The sequence below is a fragment of the Arachis duranensis genome, chromosome 3, assembly GCF_000817695.3.
Source record: "Arachis duranensis cultivar V14167 chromosome 3, aradu.V14167.gnm2.J7QH, whole genome shotgun sequence".
Lineage (NCBI taxonomy): Eukaryota > Viridiplantae > Streptophyta > Magnoliopsida > Fabales > Fabaceae > Arachis > Arachis duranensis.
The window spans coordinates 119,606,870-119,618,280 of record NC_029774.3 but is presented as its reverse complement, the minus strand read 5'-3'; the positions used below and the strand labels follow the sequence as shown (position 1 = coordinate 119,618,280).

The window sequence follows — 11,411 nt, the reverse complement described above, 5'->3', positions numbered from 1 at the left end:
CTACAAATAAGGTGCAGGATTATCACAAATCAGTATGTTCATAGTTATAAATTAATAAAAAATATAAAAAATATTTTTGAATTCATCAAATTTAATTCAAATGTTAACCAAAATAATATTCTAATGGTAAATCACCGTACTTTACACGGGATATAGTTTTTAAAAAAATTAAACTAATAATTAAAAATATTTTAAAAAAATTTAATGTTCTCTAATTGTAACTATATCTCGTGAATTGTGAACTTATACTTAAGATTAATTAATATACACGTTAGATAAATAAAGAATAAACTAATTATATGGTCTATAAAATACATGTAATATATTTTTTATATGAGTATATATAAATGATCCCATCATCAGCTTCTTGAAATAAAATAAAAAATTAAATTTCTATTAAAAAAATTTTATACAATTATTTTAAATTTATTATTTAAAAATATATTTAAGATATAAAAATATAATTAAATAATTATATAAAATTTTATACCCTCCCACCAAAATTAAAATCTAAAATAAAATAAAAATTTTTGCAATACTTATCCATTATTTTAGGCTAAAAACTTTACATAAATGAAGTTTACTATTATTTCTCACCTTCCATGATAGCTTGAAAACCTTCTGGCGGTTTCTTAAAAACTTAGTATTCTCTATTTTTGCCATCACTTGAGTATTCTCTGTTTTTTCTACTATGGATTTGTTCACCATCATTGTATTACCATCTTTGTTCATTATTCTACTTATCATAAAATGGCAGTATTCGAAACCCACAAATAAAAATTTACTGCCTTCACCTCCAAAGCTACCTATAGTCGGTAATCTCCACCAAATTAGTTTGTTCCCACATCGGTCACTCAAAGACTTGGCTGAAAAACATGGTCCCTTGATGCTCCTTCACTTCGGAAACGTTCCAGTGCTAGTGGTGTCTTCGGCCGACATGGCGGAAGAGGTGATGAAGACGCACGACTTAGTGTTCTCCAACAGACCACGGCGTAAGATGAGTGACATACTCTTGTACGATTCTAAAGACATAGCTAACTCTGCTTATGGTAAGTGTGGCTATCTAAGTTCATGTCTAATAATTATAAAAGTAAAAGTCTTTTTTGGTCGTAAATTATTTATTTGATTAACTTCTCTTAACAATTATAAAAATATAAATTGATTTCATTTATTTTCGTCCAATCTATCCAACCCTTAAAAGTTAAAACCAATTGATAATAGATTAATGCTGATATGTCAAGTAACCTCTCTTCGTAATAGAGACATAGTCTACTGAACTCTTCAATCATTTTCATTCTCCGAAACTCTTTCTTTCTCTTTTCTTCCTTTTTCGCCACTGCCACCACGCTTATACTCCTCTCTCTCTCTCTCTCCAATTCTCTTCTTCGCCATTGCCATTGCCACCGACTCATAATCATTATCATCATTAATAATATTATTATCATCATTGTATGGAGAAAAAATAATCACTAATCAACCACCGGTATAAATATGAAGTATACATTAAAGTTATACAAAATAACACATAAATATAAATATTTAGTGACTAATTTCTATATATATCTATTTTTTTAAAAATTATTATCCTCTAAAATATCTTATTCTCGTATTTTATGTAACGCAGGTGAATACTGGAGGCAGATGAGGAGCCTAGCCGTGTTGCACCTTCTGAGCAACAAAAGGGTTCAATCGTACAGTCGTGTTAGGGAAGAAGAAGCTGCAAGAATGGTTGAAACCATCAAAGAGTTTGCTTCTTCTTCTGTGCCGTTAAACTTGTCTGAGATATTCTCCGGTGTTACAAATGACATAGTGTGTAGAATTGCTCTAGGGAGGAGATACCGTGGAGGAGGAGAAGGGTGCAACAAGTTTCAGGAGCTGTTGCTGGAGTTTGGAGAGTTGTTGGGTACAATATCAATAGGGGACTATATTCCATGGCTTAGTTGGTTGAACAAGATTGATGGTTCTTATAAAAGAGCATCAAGAGTGGCCAAGCGTCTCGATGAGTTTTTGGATCAAGTGATTGCGGAGCATGTTGGTTCTTGCAAAAGGAAAGAACAAGAGGGACTTACTGATAATGTTGATGATTTTGTGGATGTTTTGCTTTCTGTCACCAGTAACGCCGTTGGATTTGAGTTTGACACAATAACAATGAAGGCAATACTCCTGGTAAGAAATATTTGAGTTTGATATATATTAACATTTACGCAATTGGTATGTTATTCTTTAGTAAATTATTTTTCACAATAATGATACTGAGATTTATTTTATAAAATGAGGAATAGTTATCATATATCTTGTTAATTATCATACTCTTAAATTTTGTTAATTATATAATAAAGGTTTTTTTTTTGGTTGTTAGTATCTTACTAGTATGCGACCCGTGACCCTCCTCTTAAAGTTGTTTCCCATAGATAGTGCCAAAGTTAGTTAACCAACAATATGCTGGTAGGCATCAATATAATTCAAATGCATATATGAGTGGATGAGAAGCACATGTATAGTTTGTCGGCATCAACATAATTCTTCCAGGACTCCATTAAGCACGTTTTCCTTTCCAGTTATATTTCAGTCTTTCGGTCCACATCAACAATAATGGAGGCTAATGCTAAATTGGCCTATTTACAGACTGATCCCTAAATTTTTTACAATTCTGTAACATATCCTGGTCTTTTAAAGACCTTAAAAATACTTTAACCACCCTAGAAGCTTTCAAGTAAGAATAGAATTGATTATTGACTAATTCAAGTATTTTTGGGACTAAAATGTTTCATTTTAAAATACTTAAAGACCAATTTAGGTAATTACTCCCAATATTATAAATAGCACACACTTTTTAAGAGGATCATTTAATTTTCATGGTCTGCATGTCAAGTATGGCCGTCCAACTTAATTAATTTTGACTTCAATTTTCTTGAAACTTGTTAATATAATTGTTAATTATTATAACTTTTGATTAAGTAAAATTTTAAATTATTAATACATATTTAATGTGAATTATTTATGCAGGACATGTTTGCGGCAGGTACGGACACTACGTACACTGTGCTAGAATGGGCAATGGCGGAACTGTTAAAACGGCCGGCGGTTATGCACAAACTGCAAGATGAAGTGAGAACTGTTGTTGGAAACAGAGGCAACATAACCGAACAAGATTTGGTTCACATGAACTACTTGAAAGCTGTGATCAAAGAAACACTTCGGTTGCACCCTTCACTTCCAGTTCTAGTTCCTAGAGAATCCACCAAAGGCATCAAGCTGAATGGGTATGACATTGAAGCTGGAACACAGGTGTTGGTGAATGCATGGGCCGTTGCAACGGACCCAAAGTGTTGGGACCAGCCACTTGAGTTCAAGCCAGAGAGGTTCTTAAACAGTTCGGTGGATTTCAAAGGGTGTGATTTTCAGTTTATTCCTTTTGGTGCAGGAAGGAGAGGGTGCCCTGGGGTGCAGTTTGCCACTGCTGTTGATGAGATTGTGCTGGCTACCCTTGTTCATCATTTTGATTGGGATTTGTCTGCTGCTTCTAAGGAAGTGGACATGTCTGAAACTCATGGACTAGCCCTGCATTTGAAATCACCTCTCTTGGCTATAGCAACCCCTTATTATGAATGAATTGAATTGAATTCAATAAGTTATGACAAGAGAGAAAGAAAATCTTGGGCAACAATGTGTAAATGATAAAGATAAGTTAAAAAAAAAGTCCGTAAGTGATAATGGATAAAGTGGCCATTATAATTCTGTTAGTGGTAATTTGGGTTTAGAATCTTGAGTGTGTATATTGTGTGGCTTGGTATGAGGTTGCCTATATAAGGATTTCTGCATCTAATGTAAAAAGAAATGATGTGTCGATTATATTTGTATTTCTTTGTGCATATTGCAGAATTACTTCAAGTCTTCTAAAATTTCACAAAATGAGAATAAAGTTATATAGTTCCTCTCTTCTAGAACATCTATCACAAGTAGTATGCTTAATGTATTGATAATTCAATGTATTTAATTGCAAATTTTAATATATTAAATTATGAATGTATCAAATTTTTAAATTGATTGATATTTTAAAGTGAGATAAATACAATGTTAAATGAAATTATTTTCTTATTTTTTCTTATCAAAAAAATGTAATATCTGTTGCACTCACGTTTTATGAGAGGCACACTATACCAACCAACTAGCACCGTCTTATTTAAAATTGGATTTGCTCGAATTGATTTGATAACCTACAAGTAAGGTGCAGGGTTATCACAAAGCAGTGTTTTTTTTATATCAAAGATAGAGAGACTCAAACTCGCGATCTCTTAGGTGAATATGGAGAGACTATGTCATTTGAGTTATAATTCATTGGCTACAAAGCAGTATGTTCATAGCTATAAATCAATGAAAAGATATGAAAAATATTATTTTTGAATTCATCAAATTTAATTCAAATGTTAACCAAAATGATACTCTAATTAGCCAAATCGCAATACTTTACAGGGGTATAGTTTTTGAACTTGTACTAAACTACTAATATTTATAGAGCCATATTATTGAACAAGAAGTTTTTCTTTAAATACTAATGCATTAACAAGGGACACGATTGTTACGCCAATATTTTTGAGGATGCCCTGAAATTATTTTGAAGATTAAACTCTTCATACACCATTCATGACTAACTTCCCAAGATCAAGTGTGCTTGGCAAGGAAGGCAAGGATAAGCTGATTGACTTCTGCAGGGAATTGTTCTTGAACAAAATGTGTCCCCTCAGGGATGAATGTTATCTCCTGATTCGGCACAAGCTCTTTCGCCTTTTCAGCCTTTGTCAAATCCTCAATCCCCGGAAACTTCAGAGTATAGTCCTTCCCACCCATTATCAGAAGTGCTGGAACTTTGACTATAGCTTCTGATGGCAAGTTAATTTTTTCACCAAGGGACCTACGACACAAAATGCAAACAAATCCACAATGAATAAGAACTCAATCTGATAGGCTATTTCATTGAACAAAACTAAAATAAAAGAAATAAAAAAGCAATGAAGGTTAATAATAGCAGCACCTATATGGAACCTTCAACGCAGTTTGGAATCCAGATTTCTCATACAAGGCCCCATATGTTGCAAGATCTTCCTCTGTGAACCAAGGGGGAAGAGGAGTAGATGAATCAACCAAATCCAAGATCTCCTGGTTTTCTTGAGCTATTGGTATTTCACTTCTTGAAAAGAGGGTGTAAATCTTCCGCACAACAGTCTTTGCATCAAAGCGTCCGAAATCGGCCTCAGCCCTCCCTGGTTCCTGATATAGGCAGAAACAAAGGCATGATTACTATTATTATTATTTCATTGGCAAGACTGCAATTATGGATGAGAATAAAAGGAATTTGAGGTTACCTGCCATCTCGAAATGTAGAAACCTTCAGGAAGGAGCTTAGAGAAATGTAACGGGCCTGGTGGAACATAAGGAACTCCCAATGTGATAACTCCCAGCACCCTTTCGGGGTGTAAAATGGAAAACAAATATGCAGGACGGCCTCCAAAATCTTTCCCAACAAGAAAAACCTTATATAGGTACATTGAGATTGAGGAGTTGAATCAATTAGGCAACAGATTAATTAAGCATATGGTCAAATCAGCTAGGGTATTAAATTAAAGCTTATTCCTTCTATGTGGCAAATAACATTGCAACAGAACAGAGTGAGCCAGTGAAGGCATCAAAGATCAACATCACATTTGAGACTGTGAATCATTGATTTGCTTAAGAGCTATAATTCTATTGTATTTATTGTGTTATATAAAAAATAACCAATAAAATTGCGGCTTTGACAGGCCCTAGTTATTATATAATAGGGAAATGCTACACTTTCATACTTCATAGTGGGATAAACACTCGAATCGAAGTCCAATGGTGTTATTTCAACTTCAAGTAAATTTCAAAATCAGTTATGCAAGTTTCCATTGCGATATTCATCAAGAAAAGTGTTCTTTGCACTAAGATCACGATGCATTATATATATGAAACCTAAAAAAGCAGGAGAGAAAATGGTGTACCTTGGGAATAGCAAGAGAATCAAGAATTGCAAGGAGGTCAGTGAGAAGATGAGAGAAGGTGGCGTTTGGCGAGGGATCGGAGAGACCGTAGCCTCTGAAATCAGGGGCGATGGCTCTGAAACCCGCATTGGCGAGGGCAATCATCTGGTGGCGCCACGAGTACCATATCTCAGGGAACCCGTGCAGGAATACGACGACGTTTTGACCTGAAAATAAGAAACCAGAGAGAGAGTTTGAAGAAGGGGAAGGGGTTAAGAAATCAGAAGCATAAGAAAACGGCATGCATGTGAGTACAGTGGATTATGACCTGTTCCGATTTCAGCGATGTGGAGGTTGAGACCGTCAACTTTGATGAACTTTTGCTGGATTTCATCCATGACTTTCGCTCACACTCTCTCTTCTGCTCTGTTCGTTTCTTAACAAGTCAGCTTAATTCAACGGTCAACGCTACACTCTCTACTTGGAAACGTAACACCTCTTATTCTAATCAATCACTGACTCTCTTGATCGCTACTATAAAGTTTTTATTTTTGTGTTAATTTTGAAATTTTTATTTCTGTGTCAACAGCATTACTGCATTAGGCAGCATATTTAATTTAATGAATTATTAGGATAATACAATAAAAATTAATTGATACATTATATTTCATTTTTATATATTCTGATCTGAGTGCTAAACAACGTTCTCTCTCTTTCTCTCTGTCTGTTTAAATATGTAAACCAAATATTAATGCAGAGTGGATTGACGCGGAGAGAGACTACAGTGTGTTACGCTTCCGTGTTTGCCTCTCTCACTCTCTGCTGCTGATTCTGACACGTGTCACTATCAGTAGTAGTAGTAGTAGTACACTGTACACCGTTCGCTTTCATTTCTTCGCAGCTTGGACCCTCTTAATATTGTTCACCATTCTGCTCTTTCACCATTTCGTTTTGGTTTCATTTTCCGTTCTTCTGTGGTGCAGCTCCTGTGGTATCTTAAATCTTGAGATGGGTGATCATCAAAGGCATCGAATCATGATGGTGTCGGATTTTTTCTATCCCAACGTTGGTGGAGTCGAGAATCACGTTTACTACCTCTCACAATGCTTGCTCGAGTTAGGCCACAAGGTCGTCCGGTCACACCTTTATATCAAAAATGTTATCTTTACCTCTTTCAATTTATACTTAGGGTAGCGTGTGCATAGATTTTCATATAGAAATGCTTGAGTGACACTTACCGAGTTACCGATGTATGCACGAACGCCTAATTTAATAATGTTGGAGGTGTGAGTTGCCTAGCCTACCATGCAAAATAAATACACTTATTGTTGCTCGTGCAAAACACTTAGAATGTAGTAGGATAGAAATTATATTATTTTCAAGGATATTTAATATGTGTTTTTGAAAGCAATTAGATCATTCTTGGTGGCGATGTTTCATGTGGAACTGATAATTTAGATATTGAAAAGCTATTATAACAGTTGAGTGAATATGATCATCTGACTATTCTCATCAACTATCATTTTCGCATGAAGATTGAGTAATCAGTCACCATTCTTGATTTTTCACATAACTTCTAATTATTTTGAATGAAATGAATGATTGTAATTGTTTTTTCCAAGAGCATGCAAGAGTTTCACATACTCTCCTATCTGAGAAATGATTGTTCTGTGTGTAATTTCATATATTTTGAACTGAAAAACATGTATATGAATATTCAGGTGGTGGTTGTAACTCATGCCTATGGAAACCGCTCTGGGGTTAGATATATGACTGGTGGTCTAAAAGTCTATTACATTCCATGGAAACCATTCTTTAATCAAAGCACATTTCCCACCTTGTTAGGGATGCTGCCAATTATAAGAACAATTCTTATTCGGGAGAGAATTACTATAGTTCATGGACATCAAACCTTTTCAACACTTTCTCATCACGCCCTTCTGAATTCGAGAATCATGGGATACAAGGTTGTGTTTACGGATCATTCGCTGAATGGTTTTAGTGATGCCGGAAGCATCCACATGAACAAGGTGTTGCAGTTTACCTTGGCAGATGTGAGTCAAGCTATATGTGTTTCCCATACAAGCAAGGAGAACACTGTCTTGAGGTCAGGTTTGTCAGCAGATAAGGTTTTTGTAATACCTAATGCTGTTGACACCGAAATGTTCAAACCGGCATTTGAACCTCCCAGCAGATCAGAGGTTGTTATTGTTGTTATCAGTCGATTAGTTTACCGGAAGGGTGCGGATTTGCTTGTTGAAGTCATTCCAGAACTGTGCCGGCTATGTCCTAATGTGAGTTGATAAAAAGACTGTTTATTTGTCTGTCTTGCATAACTCAGTTTAGGAAATTCGGATCAAGAGTTATGTCTAATATGGAGTTGATGCCACTATTTAGCTAAGGCCCCCTTCTTTGACAGTGTTGTTACTTTTTCCTTTTGGTGCTTCCTGTGATGTAATAGTTGCTCATTTTTCTTCTCCTGATTTTTACAAACAAATGGCATCAACATTAGAGAGAGCATATGTTTTCAATATTTCTGAAATAAATTCTAAGAGTATAGATATTGATGCTAAGAAGTAATTTTTTTTCTAGTATATTCTTACAATCTTTCATGTTAAGAAGAAAAAAAGATTCCCTCATCCAGAGACTTGACAAGACACTATTTTTTTATCCTTCTGACATTGTGTTTACACCAGTTATTGAAGTGATTATTGGTGATTCGGAATCCATTAGTGTTACTGTTTTATTGGTTCCATATTCAGAGTCTGTATAAATAATGTATCAGCAATGTATTCAGGTGCTGCAGTGGGTTAGAAATTATATAGATTTGTAGTTGGTTGTAGACTTTCAACGGCCTAACTTATATATGCATTTGAAGGTTCGTTTCATTATTGGAGGTGATGGACCTAAGCGTGTGCTATTGGAAGAGATGAGAGAACATCATTCTCTTCAAGATCGAGTTGAAATGTTGGGAGCTGTACCACATACGCAAGTCCGTTCTGTTCTAATATCAGGGCATATCTTCTTAAACAGGTATAGCTTCCTAAATTCCATTTTCCTTAAGTTCTTCAGTTGATGAATATATAGTTCGACTTCTGTCTTAAGTTGTAATGACTGGTCATATTTTCTAAATTTATGTTAGCTGTTGTTGGTAGTTAACTGCACAACATTCACTTTATTTGACAGGATGTAAAAAAAATAAAATAAAATCTTCCATAAATTTTTGCCTAAAAGCAAAGGGTTCAATTGAGTCATTTTAAGAGGTTGAAGCTTTTATATATTAAGTTACTAACTCAGTTTTGAATCATATTAAGTGGCTGCTATGTTTTCTGTGTTTGAAACTCTGCTGAACACAGTTCCTTAACCGAAGCTTTTTGTATCGCGATATTGGAGGCTGCTAGTTGTGGATTGTTAACAGTTAGCACACGTGTGGGAGGTGTTCCTGAGGTTGGTATCATAAATATTCTTTCTATACCTGTTTGGCGTTAAGTTTTCTTATGAACTTCTATTTTTTATTTTTTTAGACCAATTCAACAACTTTAAAATTCCATCATGTAATTTGAAGGTTGATGTTGATTCATATAGGTATTACCGGATGACATGATTGTTTTGGCAGAACCTAATCCCACTGATATGGTGCGTGCAATCCAAAAGGCGATAATTATGCTGCCAAAAATTGATCCGCAAGTCATGCACAATCGAGTAAGATGGAAGTTCAAAATTTTAAGCAGCCTCGTCTAATGCTTTCAGTGAGAAACTAGTAACTCTTTTTTGCCCTTGTAGATGAAGGAACTCTACAACTGGCACGACGTTGCCAGAAGGACTGAAATTGTATAAGTCGTGCCTTAAAATGCCCCCATCAAGATCTCCTAGAGCATCTCTCAAGGTACACAATTTCATAGGATTCAATTCAACTTTAATGGCAACATAGTTGTAAAAGGAACTCCCTTATCCATTCAGTTTAATGTTGTGATTTTCCTAATCATCACTTGAGCACAAAATTCTTTCATTTGCTTGTAACATAAGTTAGCTATACTAAATCAAGGTATTTTGGAATCTTCATTTGAGTATCATCATCATTAATAGATTTTCTGCTTTAGTAATTTGGAGCTTAAAGACACAAATGTTACTTCAAGTGACTGCTGAATGTTGATTGTCTGTATTGTTTTAGACACCTCTCATGTGGAGCATGGGCAGGGAAGCTCTTTTGCTTGGTTATGATCTTGAGTTTTTTGCTATGGCATCTGCTAGAACTATGGCAGGTAGGCTAGTGTTATTTGCTATGTCAAACATATGCTCCTTATTCAATTTATTTTTTGCTTTACCTTTTTATTTTTTATTTTTAATCATTATTAGCCAGCAGATGATATTGAGGTGGTTCCAGATGTTATTTTCCATACAAATATGATGGATAGATCTTGCGGGAAAAAAGAAAATGACAGATTATGAGGAGCGTGGTACATCATTTTGTTGAATCCTTTAGCTTTTGTTTGTTGACTAATCTGAATTCAGCTATCAGAAGAATAGTTAAAGGAAAAATGTTAGCAACTTAGAACGGTTATTGGAATTGGAAACATCAATGGAGTAATCAATGTTTTTTGCTACAAACTTTCATCAAAGCAAACTATTTCGTGTAGAAAGAGATTTTGTTATTGCCTTATTGCTTATTCAGTGGCCTTCATTGTTAACAAATTTGAGATCATTTTCCTACAATTTAGTACAGTAGTAAATATTTTAAGAGAGAATTATTCATCATCAAATTTTACTTTAACCAAACTAAAAAAGCATTCTCCAACTAGCTATAACTCAAATGGCATAGTCTCTTTATACTCGTCTAGAGGTCGCAAATTTGAAATAATTTTGGGAAAAAAAAAACTAAAAAAGCACTCTTTCACAGTTTCGCTTAAGATGCGACTCCCAAAAAAAAAAAAAAGCATACAAGTAAGAAAGAAAAAAGAAATGAGGCGCTTAGAGAGAAAGCTTCCAACCCCGAACGAAAGTAAGAGAGTGAATTTATATATATGAAATGTATAGTCAAATATGATGCGGTAAATTTATTGGCATAGAAGAATCTATAGTAGTTTCCTCGTCAGATGCCATAACCAATAGCTTTTGTTATCTCTACTCTCTTTCTCTGTCTCTCTGCTTTTAATGGAATTATTATAGTTTTTCCTTCCTAGTAAGTTTCCTTATTAATTATTATAATTACAACAATTGTAACAACACATGATCCCAAACTTTGTAATCTTCCTTTAACTGTCATCAATCATCAATCAAACAACGCTACTAGTCCTCAATTTTGACTCTGGAGCTGACTTCATCATCTTGCATACCCCCAAAGTTGGTATCAAATTCGCCTCACCTAGCATCCTTCCTTACTAGTAAGCTTCTTGATCTATCAACTCATTCGAA

General features: G+C 34.7%; 3 protein-coding genes and 1 pseudogene across 5 annotated transcripts in view; 3 read left to right on the top strand and 1 right to left on the bottom strand.

Annotated features, from left to right (window-relative positions):
• The first annotated feature begins 713 nt into the window (after window positions 1-713).
• Window positions 714-3,861, top strand: LOC107480680 (cytochrome P450 736A117). Of its 3 annotated transcripts, none has more exons than XM_016100843.3 (3): window positions 714-1,049; window positions 1,625-2,166; window positions 3,007-3,861. In XM_016100843.3, the coding sequence occupies exons 1-3, from the start codon at window positions 887-889 to the stop codon at window positions 3,610-3,612; spliced, it is 1,311 nt and encodes a 436-aa protein (XP_015956329.2). In that variant the 5' UTR covers window positions 714-886; the 3' UTR covers window positions 3,613-3,861. The 3 variants fall into 3 exon arrangements, with proteins under 3 accessions (XP_015956329.2, XP_052115555.1, XP_052115556.1); XM_052259595.1 differs by lacking the exon at window positions 714-1,049 and adding an exon at window positions 1,281-1,483; XM_052259596.1 differs by lacking the exon at window positions 714-1,049 and adding an exon at window positions 1,281-1,496.
• A 522-nt stretch (window positions 3,862-4,383) lies between these two features.
• Window positions 4,384-6,696, bottom strand: LOC107480678 (uncharacterized). Its single transcript, XM_016100842.3, has 5 exons — window positions 6,328-6,696; window positions 6,021-6,226; window positions 5,364-5,531; window positions 5,033-5,268; window positions 4,384-4,912 (listed from the first exon to the last, which is right to left on the bottom strand). The coding sequence occupies exons 1-5, from the start codon at window positions 6,395-6,397 to the stop codon at window positions 4,663-4,665; spliced, it is 930 nt and encodes a 309-aa protein (XP_015956328.1). The 5' UTR covers window positions 6,398-6,696; the 3' UTR covers window positions 4,384-4,662.
• A 47-nt stretch (window positions 6,697-6,743) lies between these two features.
• On the top strand, window positions 6,744-10,699 carry LOC107480596 (phosphatidylinositol N-acetylglucosaminyltransferase subunit A-like; annotated as a pseudogene).
• Window positions 10,700-10,959: 260 nt separating this feature from the next.
• The window catches only part of LOC107480677 (protein RTF1 homolog), a 3,094-nt gene continuing 2,642 nt past the window's right edge, over window positions 10,960-11,411 (top strand). The window contains exon 1 of the mRNA XM_016100841.3: window positions 10,960-11,380. The gene's annotated coding sequence lies outside the window, so the exon portion shown is untranslated. The remainder of the gene's footprint in view (window positions 11,381-11,411) is intronic.